Source organism: Nyctereutes procyonoides, unplaced genomic scaffold (genome assembly GCF_905146905.1).
Source record: "Nyctereutes procyonoides isolate TBG_1078 unplaced genomic scaffold, NYPRO_anot_genome, whole genome shotgun sequence".
Taxonomy (NCBI): domain Eukaryota; kingdom Metazoa; phylum Chordata; class Mammalia; order Carnivora; family Canidae; genus Nyctereutes; species Nyctereutes procyonoides.
Genome location: NW_026575139.1, coordinates 27,415,942 through 27,430,443, shown reverse-complemented (window position 1 = coordinate 27,430,443; position 14,502 = coordinate 27,415,942). Strand labels below are relative to the sequence as shown.

The following is a 14,502-nucleotide window of genomic DNA, read 5'->3' as shown; positions in this document are numbered from 1 at the left end:
GCTAAAACAATTTTGAAAAAGAAGAATGAAGTGGGAGAAATTATTATTCTTCCTGATTTTTAAGACTTAATATGTGACTATAGTAATCAGAACTATGTTTTATTATTGGGAGGACAGATTAAGGGATCAATGGAACAGAATAGAGAAACTAGAAATACCGTCTATCCCCATATATATCCAAGTGATTTTTAACAAAGGTGTAAGAACAGTTCAGTGTAAGGATAGGTTTTTCAAGCAAAGGTGCTGGGATAATTAAATATCCACAGACAAAATAAGAATCTTGATCTAAATATCACACATCATGCAGAAATTTATTCAAATGGATCATTGAAATGTAAAACTATAAGAGTTTTGACATACTGTCATAGGAAAAAATCTTTGGGACCTAGGACCTGATAAAGAGTTCTGAAACATAACACCAAAAACTTGATCCAGGAAAGAAGTAATTGAGAAAATGGTATTCATCAAAATATCATGCAATGCTTTTTTCCTTAGACATTTGCTATTGTATGAGAGGCTTGAGGCTTAAGTCCACATAAAGCTGCAGATAAAAGTTAGGTGACAGATGAACCTTAATTTCATGAGGGCTACAGAATTCAAAAATGAAGCTCAGGGATCACTGCATCTGTAAGACCATCAAATTGAAATTCTGGAATGGAAAAATATAGCCAAAAGTTAACATTTCAATAGATGTGTTTAAGAACATATTGAGCAAAAGGGAAAATTGATGGATTGAGGATAAGCTATGAGAAAATTGTTTTTCTTCTCCTTTTCCTTTAAAATCATGATAAATGTACTCTTTAATTTCCGTCCCCTTCATCCCCTTCTTCTCCCCCTGCCCACCTCCCCTCTAGTAGCTATCAGTTTGTTCTCTGTAGTTAAGAACAAATGGTTTGTCTTCCCCCCATTTTTTCCTTTGCTTGTTTGTTTTGTTTCTTAAATTCCACATATGAATGAAATCATATGGCATTCGTCTTTCTGTGATTGACGTTTCATTTAGCATGATACTCTCTAAATGCATCCATGTTGTTGCAAATCACAAGATTTCATTCTTTTTTTATGGCTGAGTGATACTCCATTGTGTGTGTATATCCACATCTTTATCCATTCATCAGTCAGTGAGCACTTGGGCTGCTTCCATAGTATGGTTATGTAAATAATGCTGCAACAAACTTAGGAGTGCAATTACCAGAAAAGTTATAACTGAAGAATGGAGACAAAAAAGAACCCCCCAAAAAAATATTTTTTAAAAAATGAGAAATACAGAAAATTACGTTAAAGGCATTGAGCCAAAATGAAATACATATATGTGACGGAATTCCCAGGAGGAAAACAAAGCATTATTTGGGGTACAGAATCAATATTTGAAGAAATATTGGTAGAAAGATTTCCAAAGTTGATGAAAGATAATGGATTAAGATGGATTTATGGAGCACTGCCTGCCCTAACCACAATAAATACAAAGAAAATCAGGCATAAGTCCATCAGGATACAAATTTCTGAAAACAGAAAGAGAAAAATTACAAACCGTTGGAAGAAGGACTGTAAGTAGAATAGAACAATTAGTTGTTAACATCAACCATTTGTTGGGCTCAGAAGCCTAAAGAGAAGGTAGAAGCCAGCACAGGTTTCTAGAGTGCCAGAAGAGTAACCCTCACAGTGGATATTACCCAACAAAAATATTCTTAAAAATGTAGGCAAAACTATTTTATAGTGGGGGAAAAAATACCAGTGAGCATCTGAGTGAGTTCATGCAGAGATTGACTACAACAGGAATCAGGAAACTTGGAGATAATGGAAATTTTCTGTATTTTGATGGTGGTACAGTGTATTAGAGCTCATTACATCAAATGGATGCAGTTTATTATTCAAAAATTATATACCAATAAAGTTAATTTAAAAATTCAAGGCAGATTTCTGCTTCCAGCTACGATTAAGAGGGACTGGATTTATCTTTCCATCTGAAACAACTTTAGAAACAACTAGGCAAAACAATGAAACAGTGATTTTTTTTTTTTTTAGGACATTGGGCATTAGGCAGCAAAGGACAGTGATCTCTGAGAGGTGGGCTACAAATTAAATGAATGGTTAGATCACACCAGCTTTCTGCCTGAAGAGTTTCCAGACCGCACTATTGGGAGGGGCATCTGGGAGAAGCCCAGCAGTCTCTCTGGGTTGAGACTTACATGTGAGTTCAGGGAAGCCAAGGAGGGGTGGGGTTTGCAGAGGTAAGTAAGTACTAGTAAGTGTGCGTGCATTTGAGGAAGCTACTTGAGACTAAGGTAAGAACCACCCTACAGGTTTAGGGGGGCAAATCCTCGGACCTCCCATAAGTCTGGGAATAGTTTCTGCTTCCACCAGAAGCAGATGGCAGAGAGTAATCTCAAAATGATTTTGCCTCAGTAGTGGGGCAAAATTGTCCTCACATTAAACACTGCTGTTGTGCTAATGAACAGAATTTAAAAGCACGAACTGAAAGGATCAAACTTTTTCCAAATAGCTATGTCCCAGAGCAAAGCTCAAGCACCCTCAGGGCTTTATGGCCCACACTCTGAGAACTGCCTCAAAATGAAATACTATGACTCATAGTGACTTTTAAATTTCTGGATTAAGTCAGACAACATGAAGATTTTACAGGAATTTGAGAAGTCAGTTGTTCTCATGGTCTTTGCCACCCCAGTAGCCTTCCTGAGACTGGGACACTAGGCAAAAAGAGTTGAAAATGCAGAACTTCAGATCAGTTCTGAGAAGCTGATGCTTCATCTGTTTCTGTTGCCAGAGGGCTCTGACTTTATCATTCATCTTCCCAGAAACTCAGGGCTTTGCAAATCAGATGGCAGTATTTGTTCCTTTGATTCTGTTGAAATATCCACTTCATTAGAGGAAGAGCAATTTTGTGTACTGATGGTTCCTAGCTGTGAGAGCCCATGTCCCTTTTGGTGGGTTTTAAGGATACTTTGCTTTCAAGAGCTTCATCTCAAATATAGCCTTTGTCCTATTGACCATCATTACTTTTTTTTTTTTTTACCATCATTACTTTTTATGATAGAACATTGTTGAGGTTCCAAACACTTCCGTAATGCTCTCTGTGAAAAGCTGATATGCAAGCATGGACTTTTGTATAGCATGACCTTGAGATTATCCAAAGCAATAATCCTAAACTGTGGATAGATACAACCTGTTCCCCGAATGGCTTCTGGTGTCATCATAACTCCATTTTGAGCATTACGTGGAGGTATTATATATTCATATATGTAAACCCATACAGATGTGTTTGTGTGTGTCTGTTATATATATAACCTAATAATGACTCAAAACCCCAAACCTTAGCTCTGACTCCGTGTACATTTGCTCTTTCTCATGACACATTCCTTATTATATTTACATAACTCCTCCTTAACAGCTCCTCTTACCCTGGCTGGGAACATGGTTGCTGACTAAGGATCCCAGGAGCCTGCATTCAGAGAATACCACCTACCTTGATTTAATTGCAGTAGAAACCAAGAATAGTAGTATTGTCACATTAGAGGATAGAACAGTGACATTTGGCACAGTTTCAAACCGGAGGAAATTTGACATTCTAACACATTTCCTAATCCTCTTAAAGGCTCCTTCTTCTCACAAGCAGCAGACACCAGTTTGTGCTCCTAGTTGCCAATGGAGTTCACTAGAGTAGGAGAAATCCGTCAAAAGACGGCGGCACACTGTCTCATTGGCCTTGGATTCAGCTTCTCCAGAGGTTTGGGGCAAGTCTCTTTACTTCCCCTCTGTAGTGAACTCCTTTTTTATATAAACGAATCCTTTTGAACATTGCCCAGTGAAATCTTAGGCCTTTATCTGAGAAGTTTTAAAAAGCCATCTACAAATCCAGTGTCACTGTGATGCTTTCTCTGGAACAGAGTGACTTTTGTTTTGCATTGTGGCACAAGAAGACTGATCTGAGAGGCACAGAGCCAAACAGCAAATCACTCAAAGCCCCTTCCTTTCTCCACATGGTTTCATCTCTTTGATAGCTTTCCATGCAGGGAGAGAGTAAGGATCTGGCTGTATTAAGGACTTCTTTTGTAGTTGACACAGAGCCTACCACTACTTTTTATTTGTTGAGACCTAACAGGGTAGGTACTCAGATTAATTCTAAAGCCAAGGTGCGATCTCTACCTGTGGGGGTCCCACTGCAAGCATTAGTCAGCCATGGTCAGACATTTGAAGCAGGCCAGCAGAGAGAAGGGTGCAATGTCAGTAGTGTGCAGTAGGTTTTATTCTAACTTCTTCTGTTTCATTTTTCCTACATGTGGTTTATGAAAATAAGTGAAGTCAAATGTGTTTCTGTCAATAACTTAAATGAAATAGAAATAATATTCCATTATTGCTGTATCCAGTTATTTGAAAGTTTCAGACTTGGAACTTTACCTTCTGCTTGCTGGTATAGGCAGAGCAAGGTGGAATCAATTCTGTGCAATTATAGCACTTTTAGGGAGCTCTCATGTCTGGGGGGGTCATATAAAGGCCGTGGAGCTTCCTTGTCAAATAGGTAGTATGCAGTGGAGGGAGGAAGGCAAGTGAGAGATTTTCACCCATGACATTTTCTTGTTACTATTCGGAGTCATTTGGTTTAGAAAGTTGGAAAGAGTAGCTCAGGTTCACAGTCCCTTATGTAAAATGGCAGGGATTGGATGTGTTTCAGAATTCAGAAATGTCCACATTTTATAAGGATAACAATGTATACATCATATAGTAACATTCCAGTCGGTTCTGAGCACCCCACAATCACATTAATATTTCCACAGGGGAAAAATGTGAATATTCATATAATGTAGAATAAATTAAAAGTACTAATGTACTTAAATAAATAATAATTCAATTAATTAAAAGTACTAATCCCATATCAAGTTTTACTGCCAGATGTGTTTGCTTAAATTTGATTTTTAACCTTTCAACTTCAGAAGTGCAAATCAGAGGCTGTGGACTATGTTGGAGTGCTAGAAATCAAGACTGCTTGAATCTTGGTGATATTTAATGGCGCTGAGTCACGGGACTGAGTTTGTGGTTTTGTGTCTCCCTACTAGACCAGTCACTTCCTCTTTCTGTGCTCCTACTCTGCTGATATGTCACACAGGATAATATTAGCTGTATGGGCTGTTGTGAGGATAAGCTAATGTATCTTAAATCTAAACAGCAATTGACATATAGTGAATATTCAGTAAATGTTAGCTATTAAAATTTTGCCTCTTCCCTTCCCCTTTTCACTTTGGGAGATGAAAATTAACTGATGCAGTGGTTGCAGTGCCACTCTGGAAAGAGGACAAAGCAGTATGGAGCACCTCGATTTCTGTGGGGAGTTAAAAGTCTAAATTTTTATATTGGAAGCTAACATCTTGGGGCCCCTGGGTGGTTCAGTCGGTTGAGCGTCTGACTCTTGGTTTCAGCTCAGGTCGTGATCTCAGGGTCTTGGAATCCAGCCCCATGTCAAGCTCCACACTCAGCAGGGAGTCTATTCCAGATCTCTCTCTGTCTACTCTCCCCCCACCTTACTTTCCCACACATGCACTCTTTCTCTCTCAAATAAATAAATAAATAAATAAATAAATAAATAAATAAATAAATCTGAAAAAGAAAAACTAACATCTTGTTAAATGACTAATACCACCTTAAAATTTGTTTGCAGAATGACTAGACTTTTCAATGATGTATAAATATTTTGATTAATGTTATATCATATTTAAATCTCCTGAATGATTTGTTTTAATGTCTCTGAGGAAGGAATATTTGCCACTAGCTGATTTGCCATTATGAAACCCCTTTTAAAGTTTCTATTCAGGCACTCATCTTTTAGAAAAATACTTGAAAAGTACACTGTTGATGATGCTAATGCTCTAACAAAGATATAACTCAGATTTATAATTTAATATATTGAAATACATATTATATATATATATATGAATATATATATATTCAATATATTTAATATATTGAAAAAATGAATGAAATCTTTTCCAGTTTTACCAAAGGCAAAAAACTTCACAAGTAGATTTATGGGCTTTTTAGTGTGAAACAATATATTTTTAAGTATCTTTTATAAAGTGAACCTCTGCTTTTAAATTTGTAAAGCCTTCCCTTTCTAAAAGGATTTTAAAAAATGATTTAAAAAATAACCGGGATTGAGGTAAAATGGCGGGCTCGTGGTGCCACTGACACAGGGATGAAAATAGTTATGTGTGCAAGCAGAATTTAAAATCCATCTCTCTTCAAATCATCTTTCACACCACCCAATAGCATCTTGATTGACCATGGCATTGGCAGCAGTAAAATGGGCAATATCAAACAGAACTGTCTGGAAACCTTTATTTCCAATTCAAAATGGAGCTTTATATTGTGTTTGTCATAAATCTACGTATTCTCCTCTACCAGATGACTATAATTGCAAAGTAGAGCTTGCTTTGACATCTGACGGCAGGACAATAGTATGCTACCACCCTTCTGTGGACATTCCATATGAGCTTACAAAACCTATCCCTCAGCCAGATCCTGTGCATAATAATGAAGAAACACATGACCAAGTGCTGAAAACCAGACTAGAAGAAAAAAATGAACACTCTGAGCAAGGACTCATGATAGAACAACTTAGCAAAATGTTCTTTACTACTAAGAATTGTTGGTATCCTCACGGACAGTATCATAGACGTCTTAGGAAACTGGATCCTCCAAAGACAGATGATACTGAGGTTTTCAGGAATCAAAAAGATGTTGTCTTTTGTCACATTTGCCATTTGAGAAACGCAATTGAGTATATTCACTAATATGTTATATAGCAAAATAATAAAATGTCTTTTCATATGTTAAAAAAATTACCTTTTGTTGTCAAGATGTTTTTTTATAGACTCATTTTGTATTTGTAATCCATTCAGAGAAATTCCCTACAGTATCAAAATCTGTTCTAATGATGTGTGATCTTGGTGTACAGGAAGTGTTAATTTGTTTTCCTAGCCTTTTATCTAAATTTGTGAAGATTATAGTTATAGATGCTTGTTCTACTGTCTTTTTTTTTTCTTTTTCTTTTTTTTGGATTAGAGGCAGAAAAATTAAAACAGAATGGTTTCAAGGGGGCTGTCTGGGTGGCTCAGGGCTTGAGCATCTGCCTATGGCTCAGGTGGTGATCCCAGGGTCCTGGGACTGAGTTCCCCATCAGGGAACTGTTTCTCCCTCTGCCTATGTCTCTGCTGTCTCATGAATAAATAAATAAAATCTTTAAAAAAGGAAAAATGACTTGAAGAGAAGAGAGATGTTAGCTATATGATGGGCGTGTGCTCTATCGACTCCTAAAAGTTAGTGGGCAAGGTGGGTCTGTCTCTATTTATACGCACTGTACTGCCTCTCTCCACAGCTGAACTATCAGCAGAAGGTTGGCATCATGTACTGCAGAGCCGGACAGAGCACTGAAGAAGAGATGTACAACAATGAGTCAGCCGGCCCGGCCTTTGAGGAATTCCTTCAGCTATTGGGAGAGCGTGTTCGGCTCAAAGGATTTGAGAAGTATCGTGCGCAGCTTGACACCAAAAGTAAGAAATACTTAGACTCTCCTGCTAGGCTTATTTCCTTCCTGCTGTGTTGATGTTCATCTGCTAAATTGCCCATAAAACAACATTGCCATTTACTGCAGAACACTGCTGGTGATAGGGGAGAGGAAGCCAGAGAGGGAGGATGTGGCACCAAAACAATTGAAGACTATAATCAGAGTAGCTAGGATTGGACTGTTAAAAAAAAAAAAAAAGTGTTATCAGAAGTGTTGATGAAGTAGTAGAGCAGTGGGTGCAAATCATGCAGAATTGCTCCTGGATAGTGTTGCATAAATTTCACTATATTTAGCTGAATGTTAGAGTGAGTTAAAAATGCCAGAATCTTAGAACCATCTGGTTGTAAGCCCTAGAATTTTTTACTTTCATTAATTTCTTTCGTAATCCTGATGCAGTCATATATGCAGTTAGCCTTTGTATGGTATGTATGTATTCTATTAACATTGAGGGCTTTTGTTTGCTTATTTTCTATTTTTATTATTCATCGTCTAATTGAATCCCTAAGAAAATTGGCTTCTTAGCTTTGGTATTAGTTTCGCTCCTGATATGTGTTGATTAAAAGTACAATGATGAAACAGTTGTTTTAGCTATGGCTTATGAACATACAAGGTTTTACACTGTCATTCTCCAAATCTTTAATAACATAGTTAAGTTCTTAAGTATCTGTTAAGGTTAGAATATGTTGATGTCTGCTGTGTGTCTGTGAGGAGATAGTTTTAAATTTTATCTCAAGATCCATCCATGGACACCTGTGACCTGTTTTTCTTTGAGAGGGTCTTTGGATTAGCACATCTGTATTGCAGTCTATAGTAATCTCTCCGATTTTCTGTACAGGAAATTAAATAAGGAGTTGAGTCATGAAAACAGAAAAGCATTCATAAACTACACTGCAGGGAAGAATTTCCTGTTGCCATGGTTTTGCTGTTGCCAACTTGGAAACGACATGCAAGAGAGACTATTAAAGCCCATAAATAGCCTCAACTCTTAAATATTATTTTAACGTTCCATACTGTGCCTGCAAGTGCATAAAATGTTCAATCTCAATATGCCCTGAGACCCTTCTTTTCCAGATGCTCTGACATTTGCCCAATACGCTTCATTCATGTTGTCCCAATTTGTTGTGTTATATAAATTATCCTTACCACAAAGAGCTATATGAAAGGGTCTGGGAAGAGAATATAATAAGCACCCTGGTTGTGGTTTTTTTTTTTTTTTTAATATATAGTATGTTAGTTTCAGGGGTAGAATTTAGTAATTCATCAGTTGCATGTAGCACCCAATGCTCCTCACATCAAGTGCCCTTCTTGATGCCCATCACCCAGTTACCCTATGCCCCCACCCACCTCCCCTCCAGCAACCCTTAGTTTATTCCCGAGAGTTAAGAGTTTCTTATCGTTTGCCTCCCTCTCTGTTTTTGTCTTATTTTTTCCTTCTCTTCCCCTAGGTTCATCTGCTTTGTTTCTTAAATTCCACATGTGAATTAGATCATATAATTATCTTTCTCTGATTTATTTCGCTTAGCATACATAATACCCTCTAGCTCCACCCACATCGCTGCAAATGGCAAAATTTCATTCTTTTTGATGGCTGAGTAATATTCCGTTGTATGTATATACCACATCTTCTTTATCTGTTAATCTGTTGATGGACATCTGAGCTCTTTTCCAGAGTTCAACTATTGTGGACATTTTAAGCACCCTGATTCTATACATGAATAGCCAGATTAGAAACTGATAAGACTGTATTTTTTGTGCATTCACATATTCCCAGGCACCTCTTCATGATAAAAGTCAATGTGAGAATTGTATGGTAGGATGATACATTAAGCAGTGTGGCATCAAGTAAGACACTGGAATAAGCAAAATAAGCACTCTATGCATATTTTGTCCCAATATCCCAATGACTGTGAAAGCTAGAGGGGGATAAACCTAGATTAGCAAACTGTCTCTAATGGCACGTTTTTATAATGTAATAATTCAGCAGGGAAGGAGTTCCCTTTTCACTTACAGTGCCCTCGTGACAGGCCTCTATAACCTTTCAGGGCAAAACTGATGAGCAGAAGAGTCTGTAGTTTCTTTTTCTGCCCTTTCAGAGTATCAGTTTTTCTCCAGGTAACAGAAAGAGAATATTTCTATTCTAAAGCTCAGAAAAGAGGCAGTTTGTTATCTCTGAGCTGATAGGGTCAAAACCAGCCTCTGCATACTCCAGCAGCCTCTCACTGGCCATGGCACACCCAGAGATGAGACTTTGCTCTGTATGCTAGGAGGTCATTTCACCATATTTTGTCCAATCTTACTTTGTGTCACTTGAGTCTTTCTTTTAATATAATAATTGAAAACAGAAAATACTGGGGTGCCTAAGTTGGTTAAGCATCCCAACTCTTTATTTCAGCTCAGGGTCTTGATCTCAGAATCATGAGATTGAGCCCCAAGTCAGGCTCTGCTCTGGGCATGGAGTCTGCATAAGATTCTCTCTCTCTTCCTCTGCCTCTCCCCACTCTTTAAAAAAGAGAGAGAGAGAGAGAGAGAGAGAGGAGGGGGAGAGAGAAAGCTTTCCAGTTCAACTGTTCTTAAAGAATCGTATTCTTTACATTCAGCAGTGTAAATGTGATTGGATCTGTTGATTTGTAGTTTTCATCAAATAAAAATAGTAATTGCCAGTTTTTTTTTTTAAGATTTTATTTATTTATTCATGAGAGTTGCAGAGACATAGTCAGAGGGAGAAGCAGGGAGCCCGATGTGGGACTCAATCCTGGGACTCCGGGATACCCTGAGCCAAAACCACTCACGTGTCCCAGTAATGGCCAATCTTGATTTATTTTTTCCTGTCCCCATCTTCTGAATATTCAATTATACATACATTAGGTAACTCACTGACATACCATGGGTTAGTGAGGCTCTGGTGATTTATTTTTTTAACCTTTTTTTCTATGCTTCCATTTGAATAATTCTTATTAATATATCCTCCAAATTCACTGTTTTTTTCTTTTCTTCCATAGTGTCTTAATCTGCTCTTAATCCATTCCAGTGAAATTTTCATCTTCGGGGCCAGAATTGAATTTGGTCCTCTTTTCTTATATTTCCTACTTTCTCATTAAATTATATTGTTCTTTAAATACTTGAACGTATTTATGATAGCTGTTTTAAAGTCTTTGCATGCCAGTTCCATCATCCTTCATATGAGGTCTCCATTTAACAGATTCTCTCCTGCTTTTGAGTTCTATGTTACTGCTTCATGTGTCTGGTTACTTTTGATTGGAGAGTGTATATTGTGAATATTTTATGGTTGAGTGTCAAAATTTTGTTGTCTTTAAAGAGTGTTGAGTTTAGTTTTGGTAGGCAGATAAGTTACATACAAAACAGCTTAATCTTTATAAACCTTTTTCTTAAGCTTTATTAAAGTATACCTAGGGCAGTTCTTTACTGTCTAATTTATTTCTTCTACTGAGGCACGATTTTTCTTATGTCTGAATACCTGCATGTTTAATGAGGTCTCTACTGTGGCTGGTTAGAACTTGAGTGTCTTTGAACCTTATGTGGACTGTGAAAATTGTTTGCTTTACAATTCTCTGGTAGTTTTTCTTTGCCTAATAGTTTTTCTGTTATTGAGGTATAATTGACACATAGTATTATATTAGTTTCAGGTGTAGAATGTAATGATTCAATATTTGTGTATATTGTAAAAGTCTAGTTACCATGTGTCACCATACAAGGTTACCAAAAATTTTTTTCTTGTGATGAGAACTTTTAAGATCTACTCTTCACAACTTTCAAATATGCAGTACAGTATTACCAACTATAGCCACCATGCTATACATTACCCTAATAGTTTTTCTTTGCCTGGCTTTTGGAATCTTACTCTCTGTGTGTGCAGCTTATACTATTTAACCCAAGACTCAAAGGGGGCCCTTATGCAGATTTCTGAACCCCTTTCACAGTGTAGCTCTGCCCAGCAATTATCAGCTACCTCAGACTTCCTAAACACAAGTATATTTTGGCTTTCCTCTTCAGATCCATGCTCTGTGCTGTTGTTCCAAAAGTACCTCCAGGTAGAAAACCTAGTGGGATCAGAGGGTTCATCTTGTTTGGCTCTTTTTTCTTTAGGATCATTACCCAATGCTGCCTATTATAAAAATGTGTGAAAAAAGGCTGTTTCAGATATTTTGTCGGTTTTTTAGTTACTTATAATGGGAAAACAAGTCCTATACCGAGTACTTGTGTGGCTGGCTGGAAGCAAAAGTCCCAGGTACTTTTTATATTTGTCATCTCATGTAGCCCCTCACAGACCTTGCTGAGTACTAGTTATTCCCATTTTACAGACTTGGCTTCTTTAGATTAAAGTGCCCAAGGTTAGACAGGTAATAAGTACTTGGGAAGTAGAACAGACCCTAGTGCTATGGTTGATGAAGTGTTCAGAAAAAGCATAAATGTACAATTAAGTACAGTGAAGCCCAGAACTCTGCCTTGTGGTTGTGTCCATCCCTTTCTTAAGCCCTTGGGCTCAAAGTACCCAAGCCATCTCAAGAAACGGCTCTGCTTGTCATGCATTACAATTCTATTCAGATTTTTGATGGAGCTATTGAACCATTTCTTGTTTTTCCCAGTTTTTCATACAAGTCTCTTTTCTTGGTTCAGAAATAAGGTCTTTTAGCAGACAAGCTACAGATGTGACGGGGGTTGGACCAGTTCTATAATGAAGACATTTTCATTGGTGGATTTTTTTTCTTCCTCACTTTGTCTCCGTATTTGGATGACATGACCTCTAGATAATTACCATCCTCTCATACAGCAGTAAAGACAAAAATAAACTTACCACCAAGCAGTTTGTTGTTTGAAAGCTGGAGACCACCTTCATGTTTAGCTATGGATATGGATGATTATTTGGAAAATCATTTCCTGGATGAGGCTCATTTGTTAAGACCCAACATAGGAGACTTTAGAAGCCCTTAGTAAAGCATTCCTTAAAAGCCTTGCTTTCATTCATTTGCTGCAAATTAGTGAATGCTTGTTGCTTCCCCATTTTTCAGCAGTGTTACGTACCTCTGAGATTCAGAGTCTCAGAAGAGATACAAGCTTTTTCATAAAGAAAATAAGTCCTTTATTTGGAATATTTAAACTTTGATAAAGAACTGGAGACAACTACCATTGCTTAAATGCTCTGTATATGCAGAGGGCCATTTGGAGTTGTAGGCACTAATGAATGAAGAAAAGGATTCTTTTTTCACCTCTTTAACTTTGAACTGTTCTAAGATTTTTCTTGCGCGTGTTCCTGGAATGCACTTGGCAAAGAAATTAAAATATGTAAAGGTTCCTACTTAAGGAAACTACACTTTTTTACCTCAACTGCACAAAATTCTAAATTCTAATCACATCTTGAGCATCTTCTTTATGGGCTAGCCCTTTCATATACATTATTTCACTTAATCCTCACAGCTGTAAGAATATCAACAGGCAGAGAAGTGAAATGACCTGTTGTCTTTTAGCAAATGATGCAGCTGTTCTTCAAATTCAGATATTCTTACTTCCAAATTGGGAATCCAGGTAATTGTAGGTGTCTTGCCAAGTGAGTCATTAGCAGAAAACAGTAGGGGCTAACTCCTGAGTGCCAGCCTCGCACCGTCTCAACTTTTCTCACCCCTCTGTTACTGATTTTTAAGAAGCTCAAATGTGAGGCTCCATGCACAGTGTACATTCACGTGCACACTCACACGTGCCTTGAACTGAAACAGTGTGGATTCTTCTGTCATGGTCAAGGGCAGGACAACAAACCCTTCTTGGTCTGACCCTTACTGAAGTAAAGGAACACATCTCCTGGCCATGGCTGAATGTACCTTGAAAAAATACTAGTAGACACGGTGGATGCCAGAGCAGGTAGAAATTCTTGATTTCCCCAAATACTTCATTAGTGAGTGAGTGTGTAGTACCGCAAGGGCAGAAGTGTGTCTCCTCTTGAATATGTGCTGATGTTCCAGATGTCAGTACGGGGCCCTGGCTGTGTTTCTGAGCATTGACTTCTGCATTCCCCAGACCCTAAGGCAAGGTGCATAAATGGGACATCTGAGGGTCTTCAAGGGGTGGTCCCCAGCAGCCACCTATTATTATATTTCAAATTAAATAAAGGGATAAAAATGCAACCTACAAGCAATCTGATTTCATCTTGCATTTGACATGTTCTGTAGCGGTGAGTACATTTAATTAATGGAGCTTAAGCCTTCTTCATTCTGTTGACTTTATTTAGCCAGCGTGTGTTTAGTTAATGAGATTACTTTTCTCATGTGTTCGTAAATATTTAAAACTAGAAACTTTCCTGAAATCAAATTCCATAGGCTTGTTTTCTTTCATCTAGCTTTTCTTAACTCCAATACATCTGTTAATGACTGAGAAATGGTTGTTATGAAAGTCTGATTACTTTTCCTCATTAAGATTTATATACATTCACCTTATCAACGAAGGTTTCAGACTACCTAAAAGTAAGAGTTGAGCCCAAAAGAGCAGTCAAGGATGATTATGACACTATCTGAAACTGTTCTCCAAACTCATTAATTAACCAGTTCATACCATCTTCAAATAGAAATGCCTAATGTAGGATGTTATCATGTATCTCCACTTTTTCAAAGCAGCTGAGAAAAATATTGTCACCATTCCTCAGTTATTCAGTGCCTTTTATCTGCACGGAATATTAGAAATTTTACTTTCTATGACTTAGCATAGAGTGCTGACCTTATTAGTGGGTGTGTGCCACTTGCTGGTAGTATGATTTGCAAGCAAATAATGTGATTATCAAGATGACCCATAGGATACCGGAATTTACTTTTTGACTTTTAAAGCTCCTCACCAAATACAAAGGAGCATTATCTTCCTTCCATAACTCTCTTCTTAAAGCATATTTCCCTTTAGAAAATTTTCAACATATGTTCTCTTCAGCCAGAGAG

General features: G+C 37.6%; 2 protein-coding genes across 13 annotated transcripts in view; both read left to right on the top strand.

The window, feature by feature from the left end:
* The window catches only part of SIPA1L1 (signal induced proliferation associated 1 like 1), a 372,275-nt gene that overhangs the window by 266,517 nt on the left and 91,256 nt on the right, over positions 1-14,502 (top strand). For all 12 annotated transcript variants that reach the window (XM_055303823.1, XM_055303832.1, XM_055303835.1 and 9 more), the window contains one exon: positions 7,382-7,556. In XM_055303823.1, the coding sequence (XP_055159798.1) occupies positions 7,382-7,556 (175 nt within the window). The remainder of the gene's footprint in view (positions 1-7,381; positions 7,557-14,502) is intronic.
* On the top strand, positions 6,282-6,797 carry LOC129496301 (39S ribosomal protein L42, mitochondrial-like). The gene has a single exon (XM_055304402.1). The coding sequence runs from the start codon at positions 6,288-6,290 to the stop codon at positions 6,795-6,797; it is 510 nt and encodes a 169-aa protein (XP_055160377.1). The 5' UTR covers positions 6,282-6,287.